The 15,436-nt window shown below is 55.3% G+C and overlaps 1 protein-coding gene across 5 annotated transcripts; it reads right to left on the reverse strand.

The window, feature by feature from the left end:
* Window positions 1–1,868: 1,868 nt before the first annotated feature.
* Window positions 1,869–14,841, reverse strand: CD276 (CD276 molecule). Of its 5 annotated transcripts, none has more exons than XM_039723092.1 (7): window positions 14,572–14,841; window positions 11,990–12,340; window positions 10,021–10,317; window positions 7,270–7,410; window positions 6,368–6,409; window positions 3,299–3,334; window positions 1,890–2,188 (listed from the first exon to the last, which is right to left on the reverse strand). In XM_039723092.1, exons 1-7 carry the CDS (start codon window positions 14,786–14,788, stop codon window positions 2,040–2,042), a joined length of 1,233 nt encoding a protein of 410 aa, XP_039579026.1. In that variant the 5' UTR covers window positions 14,789–14,841; the 3' UTR covers window positions 1,890–2,039. The 5 variants fall into 5 exon arrangements, with proteins under 5 accessions (XP_039579027.1, XP_039579026.1, XP_039579028.1 ...); XM_039723095.1 differs by having other exon boundaries at window positions 2,016–2,145; XM_039723093.1 differs by lacking the exon at window positions 6,368–6,409 and having other exon boundaries at window positions 1,869–2,188; window positions 7,270–7,405.
* Window positions 14,842–15,436: the final 595 nt, after the last annotated feature.

Below are 15,436 nucleotides of genomic sequence, written 5' to 3' on the forward strand. Positions count from 1 at the left end.
GAAGGTGGCAACAAATATCCCGATGTCCTGGTATCCCAATATCCCAACAGTTTTCCAGGCTCTGGGAATTTTAAATGATTTTTTTTAATGGATAGAAGGAGCTCAATAATTCATCCGGCACGGAGAAATCCCGATCACGACGTGGATGTGCCAGAAGGGCCTGGCCAGCTCTTCTGCAGGGTGGGAATGGCACAGGGATGTGGGAATGCTGGAGGGGGTGGCGGGATAAGGGAGGGGGAATTTCCCTTCCCTGGGATGCGTTATCCCTGTTTGGTTTAGGGAAAATCAGTGGGATCAGACTTTTCTGGCTGAGGGGACTCAGGATGGAAATAGGATGGCTCCTGGATATCCCTGGAATGCCACTGGAATATCATTCCCAACTCCAAGAGGAACAATGAGGGGATCACCAAAACCTCCAGGAACGAGGAGACAGCCTTGGGATCTCCTCCCCCCTCAATTCCCAACTTTTCCAGCGGAAATATCCCTGACCCCGAGTCCTGCATCCATCTGAAAATAGTCCCACTTTTCCTGAGCTCCATAATCTCCCCATTCCATGTCCAAATGCTGACATTTCAGGGAAAGAAATCAGGTCCTGCTTGGAAACAAAGGAATCTGGAGCTCCAAATCCACGCTGGGCGTTTTTCCAAGGTATCCACAGGGGTCAGAGCAGCAGCTGCTCCCAGGACAATGTTCCTGTGTCCTTCCCGCTGGCGCCTCATCCCGCAGGGACACATTTCCACCCCGGAGCATTCCTGGCATGAGGCTTTTCCAAGGTTTTTCTGAGCCAAAAATGCCACCTTGGCTCCTGATGGTCAATCCAGGCGGGAGGAGCTGCATTCCCGAGTAGCTTTGGGGTGGGAAAGCAATGCAGAAATCCAGGGGGAAGAGTTGGGACCATGGGATTTTGGGAATATTCTCCCATTGGGATGCAGAGCTTGGGGAATGACAACCAAAAACCACCCCCCACAGGGATTCAGGAATGGGCCTGGGAAGGATCCCCCAGGAATTCCCACCCCATGGGGAAGGATCTCCCAGGAATTTCCATCCCATCTCATAGGCGGGATTTAATTTAGGAGCCAGCCCGGGCATCCCCGGGGGATTTTCCACCAGGCCCCGGGAATCCCAATCCTTACCCCATTCCTGGCCAAACCCCACGGAGCACACGGAGCCGGGAGGGATCGACCGACACGGTCCCAAATTTATTTGTCAAGGCACGAGAAACCTCCAGATCCCGGATTTCAAAGCGCTCCGGAGCGGGACAGGGATGCTCCAGCAGCACTCGGGGTGTCCCCATGTCCCCAACGGCGCTGGGGGGACCCCGGGACGCGCCCCAATCCCACAGGAATGACGAGCTCAGGATGTCCCCAGAGATGTCCCCAGGGCAGGGCCTCACCCGGCCAGCGGGTGCCCCCTTCCCAAAACGCCCCGGGATCGTTCCGGGGGGACAAACCCCGCCGGGATCCAGCGTGTAAGGCCAGGACGAGTCCGGAGGGACTCGGGGAGCGGGAAAAGGAGCGGGGAAGGGGCTCCGGAGCCCCCCGCGCTCCGGCGCCATTCCCGGGAGAGCAGGGAACGGGAATGTCCCCCGGGGAGGGACACGGGGACACGCGGAGGGACACGGGGACACCGGGCAGACCCTCAGCCCGCCCTTCCCGGGAAGGACGGGAGGCGGGAGCGGGAATGGGATGGGGGAGGCGGCAGCTCCGGTCCTCCCTGCGGGGCGCCCCGGGGGTGTCACTGTCCCGGGGGTGTCACCGACCCGGGGGTGTCACTGTCCCGGGGGTGTCACCGACCCGGGGGTGTCACTGTCCCGGGGGTGTCACTGTCCCGGGGGTGTCACTGTCCCGGGGTGTCACCGCCCCGGGGGTGTCACTGTCCCGGGGGTGTCACTGTCCCGGGGGTGTCACCGCCCCGGGGGTGTCACTGTCCCGGGGGTGTCACTGTCCCGGGGGTGTCACTGTCCCAGGGGTGTCACTGTCCCGGGGGTGTCACTGTCCCGGGGGTGTCACTGTCCCGGGGGTGTCACCGACCCGGGGGTGTCACTGTCCCAGGGGTGTCACCTCCCCGGGGATGTCGCCGCTCGCTCGGGACGCGCGGGCGGGGCCGGGCTCCGGGGCTGCCGTCAATCGATCTCCTGCTCCCGAGCTGGGCGGGGAAAGGAATCGAGAGGGAAAACATCGAAAGGGAACTGCAGGGATGGGATTGATAGATCAATAGATTCGGGAATTTATAAATTAATCGATTAATGAAGGAATAAATTAATTATTAATGAATGAATGAATCAATTCATTCATGAAGTAATGGATTTGTAAATTAATACATTAATAAATGAACAAATAAATGAATTAATGAATTGATGAATGAATAAATTGATCAATTATGACGTAAGTAAATTAATGGATTAATGGATTATTGGGGCTGCAGCTTGGGAAACTCCAGATCCTTTTCCAGGCTGGGACAACTCTGGATCCTTTTCCACACTTGGAAAAACTCTGCCGGGAATTTATAAATTAATAGATTAATGAAGGAATAAATTAATTATTAACGAATTAATGAATCCATTCATGAAGTAATGGATTTGTAAATTAATACATTAATAAATGAACAAATAAATGAATTAATGAATTGATGAATGAATACATTGATCAATTATGACGTAAGTAAATTAATGGATTAATGGATTATTGGGGCTGCAGCTTGGGAAACTCCAGATCCTTTTCCAGGCTGGGACAACTCTGGATCCTTTTCCACACTTGGAAAAACTCTGGATCCTTATCTGGGCTGGGAAAAACTCTGGATCCTTTTCCAGGCTGGAAAAAACTCTGGATCCTTTTCCAGGCTGGAAAAAACTCTGGATCCTTTTCCAGGCTGGGATCCTTTTCCAGGCCAGGAAAACTCCGGATCCTTTTCCACGGTGGGAAAACTCTGAATCCTTTTCCAACCCCAGCAATTCCCATCATCCCAGAAAATCCACGGCAACTCCAAAAAAAACCCCAAATTCCTTCCAGGGCTGGGTGTGGGGAGGCTTTTCCCAATCCCGAAGCAGTGGGGAAAAGGAGGGATGAGGGATGCAGGAGTTGCTGGATGCTGGGAAAAAATAGGAAAAACTGGGAAAAAACCAGGAAAAACTAGGAAAAAGGGAAATGGAAAACCATAATCTGGGAAAAGCTGATGGAAAACCCATGGGAAAATGAAATAGGGGAGGGAAAATCCCCCTGGAAACCTGACAAATGTTTCCCACGCGGATTTTAGGGAGAAAAGGGGAATTATCCCGGTTTTTCCAGAAACATCCACTCACCCTCTCTGCTCTCCGTGTTTTCCAGCAGCTGCAGAGCTGGGAAAAGGGGAAAACATCCCGTGGTCAATCCCATCCCATTCCCAAAGGAAACGGCTCCAAAAATCCCTTTTTGGGGGGATAAACCCCAAAAGTGACCCTGTTCCCAATTTCCCTGCAGAATTCCAAGGGTTTGGTCCTGTGCCAGTGGATAAAAGGAATCCCCAGGAATAGCGTGGAGCTGCGTGGGAAATGCGGGATGTGGAATTGGGAGGTTTTAGTTGGGAAATTTGCTATTTTATTAGGGAATTTGGAGGTTTTCTTAAGGAATTCTGTCATTTTACTAAGAAATTGAGAGATTTTATCTGGGAATTCTGTCATTTTATTAAGGAATTAGGAGGTTTTATTTGGGAATTTTGCCATTTTATTAAGGAATTGGGAGATTTTATCTGGAAATTCTGCCGTTTTATTAAGGAATTGGGAGGTTTTAGGTGGGAAATTTGCTATTTTATTAGGGAATTTGGAGGTTTTCTTAAGGAATTCTGTCATTTTACTAAGAAATCGAGAGATTTTATCTGGGAATTCTGTCATTTTATTAAGGAATTGGGAGGTTTTAGGTGGGAAATTTGCTATTTTATTAGGGAATTTGGAGGTTTTCTTAAGGAATTCTGTCATTTTACTAAGAAATCGAGAGATTTTATCTGGGAATTCTGTCATTTTATTAAGGAATTAGGAGGTTTTATTTGGGAATTTTGCCATTTTATTAAGGAATTGGGAGATTTTATCTGGAAATTCTGCCGTTTTATTAAGGAATTGGGAGGTTTTAGTTGGGAAATTTGCTATTTTATTAGGGAATTTGGAGGTTTTCTTAAGGAATCCTGTCAATTTATTAAGAAATTGGGAGATTTTATCTGGGAATTCTGCCATTTTATTAAGGAATAGGGAGGTTTTATTTGGGAATCAGGAGGTTTTATTTGGGAATTGGGAGATTTTATTAAGGAATTCTGTAATTTTATTCAGGAATTGGGAGGTTTTATTACAGAATTGGGAGATTTTACTAATGAATTGGGAGGTTTATTAAGGAATTCTGTCATTTTATTAAGGAATTGGGAGACTTTTTTAATGGAATTCTGTCATTTAATTGAAGAATGGGGAGGTTTTATTTGGAATTGGGAGATTTTATTAAGAAATTCTGTCATTTTATTAAAGAAATACGAAGGTTTTATCCAGGAATTCTGTCATTTTATTAAGGAATGGGGAGGTCTATTAAGGAATGGGGAGGTTTTATTAAGGAATCCTGTCATTTTATTAAGGAACTTGGAGATTTTATTTGGGAATTGGGAGATTTTGTTGAGGAAATGGGGAGGTTTATTAAGGAATGGGGAGGTTTTATTTGGGAATTCTCTCATTTTATTAAAGAAATGGGAGGTGTTATTCAGGAATTCTGTCATTTTCTTAAGGAATTGGGAGATTTGTTGAGGAATGGGGAGGTTTTTTAATGGAATTTTGTCATTTAATTGAAGAATGGGGATGATTTATTCGGGAATTGGGAGATTTTATTGAGGAATGTGGAGGTTTATTAAGGAATGGGAAGGTTTGATTTGGGAATTTGAACATTTTATTGAGGAATGTGGAGGTTTATTAAGGAATGGGGAGGTTTCATTTGGGAATGGGGACGTTTGTTAAGGAATGGGAAGGTTTTATTAAGGAATGTGGAAATTTATTAAGAAATGAGGAGGTTTTATTAAGGAATTGAGAGGTTTATTAAGGAATTGGGTGCTTTTATTATGGAATTTGGGTGGTTTTACTCAGGAATTTGAAGATTTTATTAAGGGGCTGGGAGGTTTATTAAGGAATTAGGAGGTTTGATTTGGGAATTGGAAGATTTTATTGAGGAATTGGGAGGTTTGATTTGGGAATTGGAAGATTTTATTGAGGAATGGGCAGGTTTTATTGGGGAATTTGAACATTTTAGTGATGAATGGGGAGGTTTATTAATGAATGGGGAGGAATGGGGAGGTTTTTTAATGGAATTTTGTCATTTAATTGAAGAATGGGGATGATTTATTCGGGAATTGGGAGATTTTATTGAGGAATGTGGAGGTTTATTAAGGAATGGGAAGGTTTGATTTGGGAATTTGAACATTTTATTGAGGAATGTGGAGGTTTATTAAGGAATGGGGAGGTTTCATTTGGGAATGGGGACGTTTGTTAAGGAATGGGAAGGTTTTATTAAGGAATGTGGAAATTTATTAAGAAATGAGGAGGTTTTATTAAGGAATTGAGAGGTTTATTAAGGAATTGGGTGCTTTTATTATGGAATTTGGGTGGTTTTACTCAGGAATTTGAAGATTTTATTAAGGGGCTGGGAGGTTTATTAAGGAATTAGGAGGTTTGATTTGGGAATTGGAAGATTTTATTGAGGAATTGGGAGGTTTGATTTGGGAATTGGAAGATTTTATTGAGGAATGGGGAGGTTTCATTTGGGAATTTGAACATTTTATTGAGGAATGGGGAGGTTTATTAAAGAATGGGGAGGTTTGATTTGGGAATGGGGAAGTTTATTACGGAATGGGAAGGTTTTATTAAGGAATGTGGAGATTATTAAGAAATGAGGAGGTTTTATTAAGGAATTGAGAGGTTTATTAAGGAATTGGGTGCTTTTGGAATTTATTATGGAATTTGGGTGGTTTTACTCAGGAATTTGAAGATTTGATTAAGGGGTTGGGAGGTTTATTATGGAATTGGGAGGTTTGATTTGGGAATTGGAATATTTTATTAAGGAATGGGGGGTTTCATTTGGGAATGGGGAGGTTTATTAAGGAATGGGAAGGTTTGACTTGGGAATTTGGAAGTTTTATAGGAATTGGGACGTTTGATTTATTTGGGAATTGGAAGATTTTATTAAGGAATGGGGAGGTTTATTAAGGAATGGGAAGGTTTGACTTGGGAATTTGGAAGTTTTATTGAGGAATGGGGAGGTTTATTAAGGAATGGGGGGTTTGATTTGGGAATGGGGAGGTTTATCCAGGATCAGGGCTGTCAGAAATCGGGAATAGGGAAGGGGCCAAGCGCCCAGCACGGGGCACCCACCTGTCTTGGGCTCCTCCCCCTCCTCATCCCGCTCCTCTGGCCCTGGAAAACAAGGATCCCGAGGTGGGAACCCCATTCCTGGGGTTCTGGGGGTGCCCCTGGCAGCATCCTGGCCTTCCCAGGGCGCCACATTCCCGAAAATCCCAGCGGGAAAGGCCCCAGCTCCGAGGGACGCCGTGGGTTTGGCACAGCTGAAATCTGCCTGGAGAGGGATCCCTGGAAACCCCAAAAGTTGGGAAACCCCAAACTGGGAGGCTCTTCCCTCCCTCCAGCGCCCACCAGGAGCCCGGGAGGTGCCCACCCCCTGCTGCTGCTCCTGGGAGCAAAATCCATGGAAAAATCCACGGAGAAAAGGTCATTCCTGAGGGAAATTGGGAGCAAAATCCATGGAAAAAATCCCATGGAAAAAAGGGAATTCCCAATAGAAACTGGAAGTAAAATCCATGGAAAAATCCATGGAAAGTGATAATTCATCCATGGAAAGCGATAATTCCTGAGGGAAAGGGGGAGCAAAATCCATGGGAAAAATCCATGGAAAAAAAGTAATCCCCAATAGAAACTGGGGGCAAAATCCATGGAATAAAGGCAATTCCCGAGGGAATCTGGGAACAAAATCCATGGAAAAAACCCGTGGAAAAAAGGTCATTCCTGAGAGAAACCGGGAGCAAAATCCACGGAAAAAAAGGTGATTCCCAAGGGTGGCAAAGCTGCTTTGGGACCTTTTCCAGGAACAAATCTCCCTGTGGTGCAAACAGCACCCCATAAAAATGTGGAATATTACCCAAAATGGGAAAGGAGCCCGGAGGTGCCGGGAAAGGGGACACGGGTGGCAGTGCCACTCCCCGGTGCCACCCCGGTGTGTCCCTCTGGTGCCACCCCCGTGTGTCCCCTCCCGGACTCACCCGCGCGCTCCTCGTCCTCCCGGCAGCTCTCGCGGATCTTCTGGTGGCACACGAAGGCCAGGACGCCCAGCAGGGCCACCACGCACACGGCCAGGGCCACTGTCACCCACAGGGCCACCGCCGGGAATGCCAGGGGCTGGCCTTGCGGGAGGGACGGAAAAGGGCCCGGATCAGCACCCGGGAATGCCGGCGTGACCCCACTGCCAGGGTGAGCCCACTGCCAGGGTGATCCCATATCCAGGGTGATCCCATATCCAGGGTGACCCCACTGCCAGGGTGAGCCCACAGCTGGGGTGACCCCATATCCAGGGTGATCCCATATCCAGGGTGACCCCACTGCCAGGGTGAGCCCACAGCTGGGGTGACCCCATATCCAGGGTAACCCCATATCCAGGGTGACCCCATATCCAGGGTGACCCCACAGCTGGGGTGACCCCATATTCAGGGTGATTCCACATCCAGGGTGATCCCGTTGCCAGGGTGATCCCACATCTGGGGTGACTCCATGGCCAGGGTGATCCCACATCCGGGGTGATCCCATATCTGGGGCGATCCCACGTCTGGGGTAACCCCATATTCAGGATGATGCCATAACTGGGGTGACCTCATATCCAGGATGATCCCACATCCAGGGTGACTCCATGGCCAGGGTGATCCCACATTTGGGGTGATCCCAGATCCAGGGTGACCCCACAACCAGGATGATCCCAACACCCAGGATGATGCAACACTGAGGGTAACCCCACATCCAGGATCATTCAAGGTGATCCCACATCCAGGGTGACCCCATATCCAAGATGATACCACATCTGGGGTGATCCCATATCCAGGGTGATCCCATTGCTGGGGTGACCCCACACCCAGGGTGACCCAGCACTCAGGATGATCCCACATTCAGGGTGTCCCCACAGCCAGGATGCCCCAACACCCAGGATGATCCAACATTGAGGGTAACCCCAAATCCAGAATGATTCGAGGTGATTCCACATCCAGGGTGATCCCATATCCAGGGTGATCCCACAGCCAGGGTGATCCCATATCCAGGGTGATCCCATATCCAGGGTGATCCCACATGTGGGGTGATCCCATGTCCAATGTGATCCTACATCTGGGGTGACCCCATATCTGGGATGATCCCATATCTGGGGTGATCCCACAGCCAGGATGCTCCAGCATGACCCCACCCACAATGTGCCAGGATGATCCCACACCCAGGGTGACCCCATATCCAGAGTGACCCCATATCCAGGGTGATCCCACATCCAGGGTGACCCCACATCCAGGGTGACCCCATATCCAGGATGATCCCACACCCAGGGTGACCCCACATCCAGGATGATCCCACATCCAGGATGATCCCATATCCAGGATGATCCCACACCCAGGCTGGATCCCAACCCAGCCCAGAACAGCTTCCTGGGGCATGGAATGTCTCCGTGGAAGTGCTAAAGGCCACCCGCTGCCACCCCCTGCCACGGGCAGTGCCACCTCCGCTGTCCCAGGCTGCCCCAAGCCCCGCCCGGGGCACTGCCAGGATCCAGGGACAGCCCCGGCTGCTCTGGGAGTGCCAGCCCAGCCGGGAACCCCTCCCCAACATCCCCCTCTGGGTGGCACTGCCACCTCCCCCGTGCTTCCTGGGGGCCACCAAGGTCACCTTCCCCAACCCTTCTGGGTACCACCATGGTCACCTTCCCCAGCCATCCCGGGTGCCACCACAGTCACCTACCTCCCCCAGCACTTCCTGGGTGGCCTTGGGTGCCAGTGCCACCAAGGTCACCTTCCCCAACCCTTCTGGGTACCACCATGGTCACCTTCCCCAGCCATCCCGGGTGCCACCACAGTCACCTCCCCCAGCGCTTCCTGGGTGGCCTTGGGTGGCAGTGCCACCTCCCCCAGCCCCTCCTGGCTGGCTTTGGGTGCCAGTGCCACCAAGGTCACCTCCCCCAGACCCACCTCAGATGGCTTTGCGTCCCAATGCCACCACGGTCACCTCCCCCCATGCCTCCTGGCTGGCTTTGGGTGCCAGAGCCACCACAGTCACCTCCCCCAATGCCGTTTGAGTGGCTCTGGGTGCCAGTGTCACCTCCCCCAACCATCCTGAGTGCCACCAGTCACCTCCAATAATGCCTCCTGGCTGGCTGTGGGTGGCAGTGCCACCTCCCCGTGCCCTCCTGGCTGGCTGTGGGTGGCAGTGCCACCTCCCCGTGCCCTCCTGGCTGGCTGTGGGTGGCAGTGCCACCTCCCCCAGCCCCTCCTGGCTGGCTGTGGGTGGCAGTGCCACCTCCCCGTGCCCTCCTGGCTGGCTTTGGGTGGCAGTGCCACCTCCCCCAGCCCCTCCTGGCTGGCTGTGGGTGGCAGTGCCACCTCCCCCTGCCCTCCTGGCTGGCTTTGGCTGCCAGTGCCACCTCCCCCAGCCCCTCCTGGCTGGCTCTGGGTGGCAGTGCCACCTCCCCGTGCCCTCCTGGCTGGCTCTGGCTATCAGTGCCACCTCCCCGTGCCCTCCTGGCTGGCTCTGGCTATCAGTGCCACCTCCCCGTGCCCCTCCTGCCTGGCTCGGGCCCGAGGCGTGGCCGTGCTGGCGCAGCGCGGCGTTGAGCACCAGGCACGAGTAGGTGACGCTGGGCTCCACCAGCACGCGCAGGACGCTGCGCACCTCGAAGAGCCCCTCCTCGTTGGCCACCTGCCACGTGGTGACGTTGGCAGTCAGGTTGGCACCCCGGCTGTCCTGCCACAGCACGCTGGCCTCGGGACCCGTGATGGTGACCGAGGCGTGGCCGTGCTGGCGCAGCGCGGCGTTGAGCACCAGGCACGAGTAGGTGACGCTGGGCTCCACCAGCACGCGCAGGACGCTGCGCACCTCGAAGAGCCCCTCCTCGTTGGCCACCTGCCACGTGGTGACGTTGGCAGTCAGGTTGGCACCCCGGCTGTCCTGCCACAGCACGCTGGCCTCGGGGTAGCCGCGGGACGCGTGGCACGTCACCTCGGCCACGTCGCCCGGCTTCAGGTCCTTGCTGGGCTCCAGGTGCACGCTGGGCTTGGAGTAGGGAGCTGTGGGGACAGGGGGACAGCAGGGAGGGCTGGCATCAGGAGCGGGGCCAGCCGGGATTGGCACCTTGCAGGGCCATCCTCAGCTGAGGGTCACTGCTGGCACAGGTGCCCTGCAGCCAGGAGCCTCAGCAGGGCACGGATTGCACTGCCCAGGGAACATTTTGGGGAGGTGCTGTGGGGGACAAGGGGGGACAGGAGAGAGGATTGGCATCAGGAGCGGGGCGAGCCGGAATTGGCATCTTGCAGCTGCCAGGATTGGGATCTTGCAGTGCCAAACCCATCCTCAGCTGAGGGTCACTGCTGGCACAGGTGCCCTGCAGCCAGGAGCCTCAGCAGGGCACGGATCACACTGCCCAGGGAACATTTTGGGGACAAGGGGGAAAAGTGGAGTGAGGATTGGGATGGGGAGCTGGGCCAGCCAGGATTGGGATGAGCTCTTTCAGATGCCAAACCCATCCTCAGCAGAGGGTCCCCACTGGCCGAGGCGGCCCCTCTGTGTCACTCCCCTGGGAACATTTTGGGACATGCTGCGGGGGACGAGTGAGGATTGGGATGGGGAGCTGGGCCAGCCCTGGGATGGGGCTAAACCCATCCTCGGCTGAGGGTCACTGCTGGCACAGGTGCCCCTCAGCCAGGAGCCTCAGCAGGGCACGGATCACGCTGCCCAGGGAACATTTTGGGGACAAATAGGGTGCCAGAGTGAGGGTTGGGAGGGGGTGCTTGGCCAGCCAGGATTGGGATGGACTCTTTCAGCTGCCAAACCCATCCTCAGATGAGGGTCACTCCTGGCTGAGGTGGCCCCTTTCTGTCACTCCCCTGAGAATATTTTGGGGAGGTGCTGTGGGGGACAAGAAGAGGACCAGAGTGAGGATTGGGATGGGGAGCTGGGCCATCACCCTGGGGAACTCTGGATTGAGATGGACTGGGATGAACCCTTCCAGCTGCTAAACCCATCCTCAGGTGGCCCAGGTGGCCCCTCAGCCAGGAGCCTCACAGGGCACGGATCACACTGCCCAGGGAACATTTTGGGGACAATTAGGGTGCCAGAGTGAGGATTGGGATGGTGAGGTGGCCCCTCAGCTGAGTCTCAGCAAGGCACATATCACAATGCCCAGGGAATATTTTGAGGAGGTGCTGTAGGAGACAAGGAGGGACAGAAGTGAGGACTGGGATGGGGAGCTGGGCCAGCCAGCCCTGGGACAGGCTCTTCCAGCTGCCAAACCCATCCTCAGCTGAGGGTCACTCCTGGCTGAGGTGGCCCCTTTCTGTCACTCCCCTGGGAACATTTTGGGGAGGTGCTGCAGGTGACAAGAGGGGAACCGGAGTAAGGATTGGGAGGGGAGCTGGGCCATCACTCCAGGGAACTGGAGTGAGGATTGAGATGGACTGTGATGAACTCTTCCAGCTGCTAAACCCATCCTCAGCTGGCCCAGGTGGCCCCTCAGCCAGGAGCCTCACAGGGCACAGATCACACTGCCCAGGGAACATTTTGGGGACAAGGGGGGGACTGATGTGAGGATGGGGATGGGGAGCTGGGCCAGCCAGGATTGGGATGGGCTCTTCCAGCTGCCAAACCCATCCTCAGCCAGGAGCCTCACAGGGCACAGACCACACCACCGCAGGAACACCTTGGGGTGGCACAGCCGCCACCCCGGTGCCCCGCACTCCTCACCCGCCACCTGCAGCGCCACGGCGGCGCTGTCGTAGTCGCGCACGCGCACGAAGCAGGTGAAGCTGCCCTCGTCGGCGATGCGCACGCGGCGCAGCAGCAGGGACACGTTGCCCCGGGCCAGCTGGTCGTAGAAGAGCGCCGTGCGGTTGGCGTAGCCGCGGCCCTGGTCCTGCAGCTGGTCGTGGCCCCCCGAGAAGCCGTGCACCAGGCGCTTGGTGTCCGTCAGCTGCCAGATGAGGCTCAGCTCGGCCACGCTGAAGTTGGCGTCGGGAGAGAAGGAGCACAGCAGGGTGGCGTCGTGGCCAAACAGGGCCACCACGGGCTCCTCGGGCACCTGGATCTCCATGGCACCTGCAGGAGGGGACGGGGACGTGCTGTGACTGCTGCAGGAGAATATCCTGGGTTCTGCACCTGGATGGCGCCGGAGAAAATTGAGGGATGCCCGTGGAGGGCACATGTGCACAAATGGCATCTCAAGATTGTCACTGGACATGCCACCCTGATGGAAGGGGGACAGTCCCACATACAGCTGGGGCACCTTTGGCTGCCAGGAGCAGCCAAATCTGGATAACATCCAAGAAAACGAAGGGATGCCCATGGAAGGGACACGTGGGCAGGTGGCATCTCAGGATTGTCACTGGACATGCCACCCTGATGGAAGGGGGACAATCCCAGGCAAATCAGCGGCACCTTCAGCTGCCAGGAGCACCAAACCTGGGTAACATCCAAGAAAACCAAGGGATGCCCATGGAAGGGACACATGGGCAGGTGGCATCTCAGGATTGTCACTGGACATGCCACCCTGCTGGAAGGGGGAAATCCAGCACCAAACTGGGGCACCTTTGGCTGCCACGGGCACCCTAATGTGGAAAACACCCAAGCAATGCCCATGGGAGAAACAGGGACAGGTGACATCCCAGCACTGTCCCTGCCATGCCACCCTGATGGAACGGGGAAATTCCCACATCCAGCACCAAACTGGGGCACCTTCGGCTGCCAGGAGCACCCAAATCTGGCTAACATCCAACAAAACCAAGGGATGCCCATTAAAGGGACACATGGGCAGGGGGCATCTCAGGAGTGTCCCCAGCCATGCCACCCTGATGGAAGGGGGACAGTCCCACAAACTGGGGCACCTTCGGCTGCTAGGAGCACCCAAATCTGGGTAACATCCAAGCAATGCCCATGGGAGGGACACATGGGCAGGTGGCATCTCAGGAGTGTCCCCAGCCATGCCACCCTGATGGAAGGGGGACAGTCCCGCATCCAGCACCAAACTGGGGCACCTTCAGCTGCCAGGAGCTGCCACGGGCACCCAAATGTGGATAACACCCAAGCAGCCCATGTTAGGGACAATGGGCAGGTGGCATCTCAGGACTGTCACTGGACATGCCACCCTGATGGAAGGGGGACAATCCCAGGCAAATCAGCGGCACCTTCAGCTGCCAGGAGCACCAAACCTGGGTAACATCCAAGAAAACCAAGGGATGCCCATGGAAGGGACACATGGGCAGGTGGCATCCCAGGATTGTCACTGGACGTGCCACCCTGCTGGAAGGGGGACAGTCCCACATCCAGCACCAAAGTGGGCACCTTCAGCTGCCAGGAGCTGCCACGGGCACCCAAACCTGCTCTGGGACACGGAGCCCGGATTGTCCCCATGGGGACAGGACGGCTGGTGGCAGCGGTGGGGACACGGTCCCCAGGAGGAGCCAGCCCTGGCCAGGCTGGCAGCGCTAGGTGGCACCAGTGCTCCAGCACAGTGCCAGCTGGGGTGGCACAGTGCAATTCCAGCTCATCCCAGTGCCATGCAATGATTCCAGCCCCGTCCCAGTGCCCTGGCACAATTCCAGCCCCTTCCCAGTGCCATGCAATGATTCCAGCCCCTTCCCAGTGCCCTGGCACAATTCCAGCTCATCCCAGTGCCATGCAATGATTCCAGCCCCTTCCCAGTGCCATGCAATGATTCCAGCCCCTTCCCAGTGCCATGCAATGATTCCAGCCCCTTCCCAGTGCCACGGCACGATTCCAGCCATTCCCAGTGCCATGGCACAATTCCAGCCCCTTCCCAGTGCCATGCAATGATTCCAGCCCCATCCCAGTGCCCTGGCACAATTCCAGCCCCATCCCATGACCAACACATCCCATGAGGTGATGAGGGCAGGGATGGCACAGGGAATTTTTGGGAAGATTTCGTGCTGGGAGGATGAGGAGGGTGGGCAGGAGCCGTGCCAGGCCTGGACACGGGCAGGGAGAGGGCACCGGGCTCACACCAGCCTGGCTCCGGGCACATCCCAAACACCCCGGCTCCATCTGGATAACAATAAACACCGGGAGCCAGCCCGGCTGGAGCTGCGCTGGCACTGCCAGCGGGATCCACCAGGACTGAGGGATCCCGGGGCGGGAAGGAGCTGTCCCTGCCCGGAGCTGTCCCTGCCAGGAGCTGTCCCTGCCCGGAGGTGCCAGCCGAGGTGCCACCCCACGCAGCGCCAGCCCAGGAGACGCCAGCTCGGGGCACGGCTCTGTCGGGCGCGGGTGGCACCGGGGACATCTCCTGCGGCGCTGCCACCAGCCCCACTCACCTGCCAGGCCGAGTGCCAGGATGAGCAGCGGGAAGGGCATCCTTGGCACGGGGAGAGCCGGGGTGAGGGAGCAGGAATCCTGGCAGGAGGAGCCTCTGGGAATCCTGAGCTGGGGGAAAACACAAGGAAAGGCTGGGATGGTGCTGGGAGGGAGGGACAGAGCGAGGGAAGGGAACAGGCCAGGGATGCCACGGCATTCCCAGGGATCCCACGGCATTCCCAGGGATCCCACGGCATTCCCAGGGATCCCACGGCATTCCCAGGGATCCCACGGCATTCCCAGGGATCCCACGGCATTCCCAGGGATCCCACGGCATTCCCAGGGATCCCACGGCATTCCCAGGGATCCCACGGCATTCCCAGGGATCCCACGGCATTCCCAGGGATCCCACGGCATTCCCAGGGATCCCACGGCATTCCCAGGGATCCCACGGCATTCCCAGGGATCCCACGGCATTCCCAGGGATCCCACGGCATTCCCAGGGATCCCACGGCATTCCCAGGGATCCCACGGCATTCCCAGGGATCCCACGGCATTCCCAGGGATCCCACGGCATTCCCAGGGATCCCACGGCATTCCCAGGGATCCCACGGCATTCCCAGGGATCCCACGGCATTCCCAGGGATCCCACGGCATTCCCAGGGATCCCACGGCATTCCCAGGGATCCCACGGCATTCCCAGGGATCCCACGGCATTCCCAGGGATCCCACGGCATTCCCAGGGATCCCACGGCATTCCCAGGGATCCCACGGCATTCCCAGGGATCCCACGGCATTCCCAGGGATCCCACGGCATTCCCAGGGATCCCACGGCATTCCCAGGGATCCCACGGCATTCCCAGGGATCCCACGGCATTCCCAGGG

The sequence above is a fragment of the Passer montanus genome, unplaced genomic scaffold (assembly GCF_014805655.1).
Source record: "Passer montanus isolate IOZ18808 unplaced genomic scaffold, ASM1480565v1 scaffold5, whole genome shotgun sequence".
Classification (NCBI taxonomy): Eukaryota; Metazoa; Chordata; class Aves; order Passeriformes; family Passeridae; genus Passer; species Passer montanus.

Bases quoted from the DNA above. Each gene is read 5' to 3' on its own strand.
- CD276 (XM_039723092.1), bottom strand. From the start codon at position 14,788: ATGCCGTGGGATCCCTGGGAATGCCGTGGCATCCCTGGCCTGTTCCCT. The intron at 6,410-7,269 runs GTGAGTCCGGGA...CTTGTTTTCCAG, and splicing joins GGAGGACGAGGAGCGCGCGG to GGCCAGAGGAGCGGGATGAG. The intron at 2,189-3,298 runs GTGAGTGGATGT...CCATCCCTGCAG, and splicing joins AAACACGGAGAGCAGAGAGG to TTCCCTTTCGATGTTTTCCC.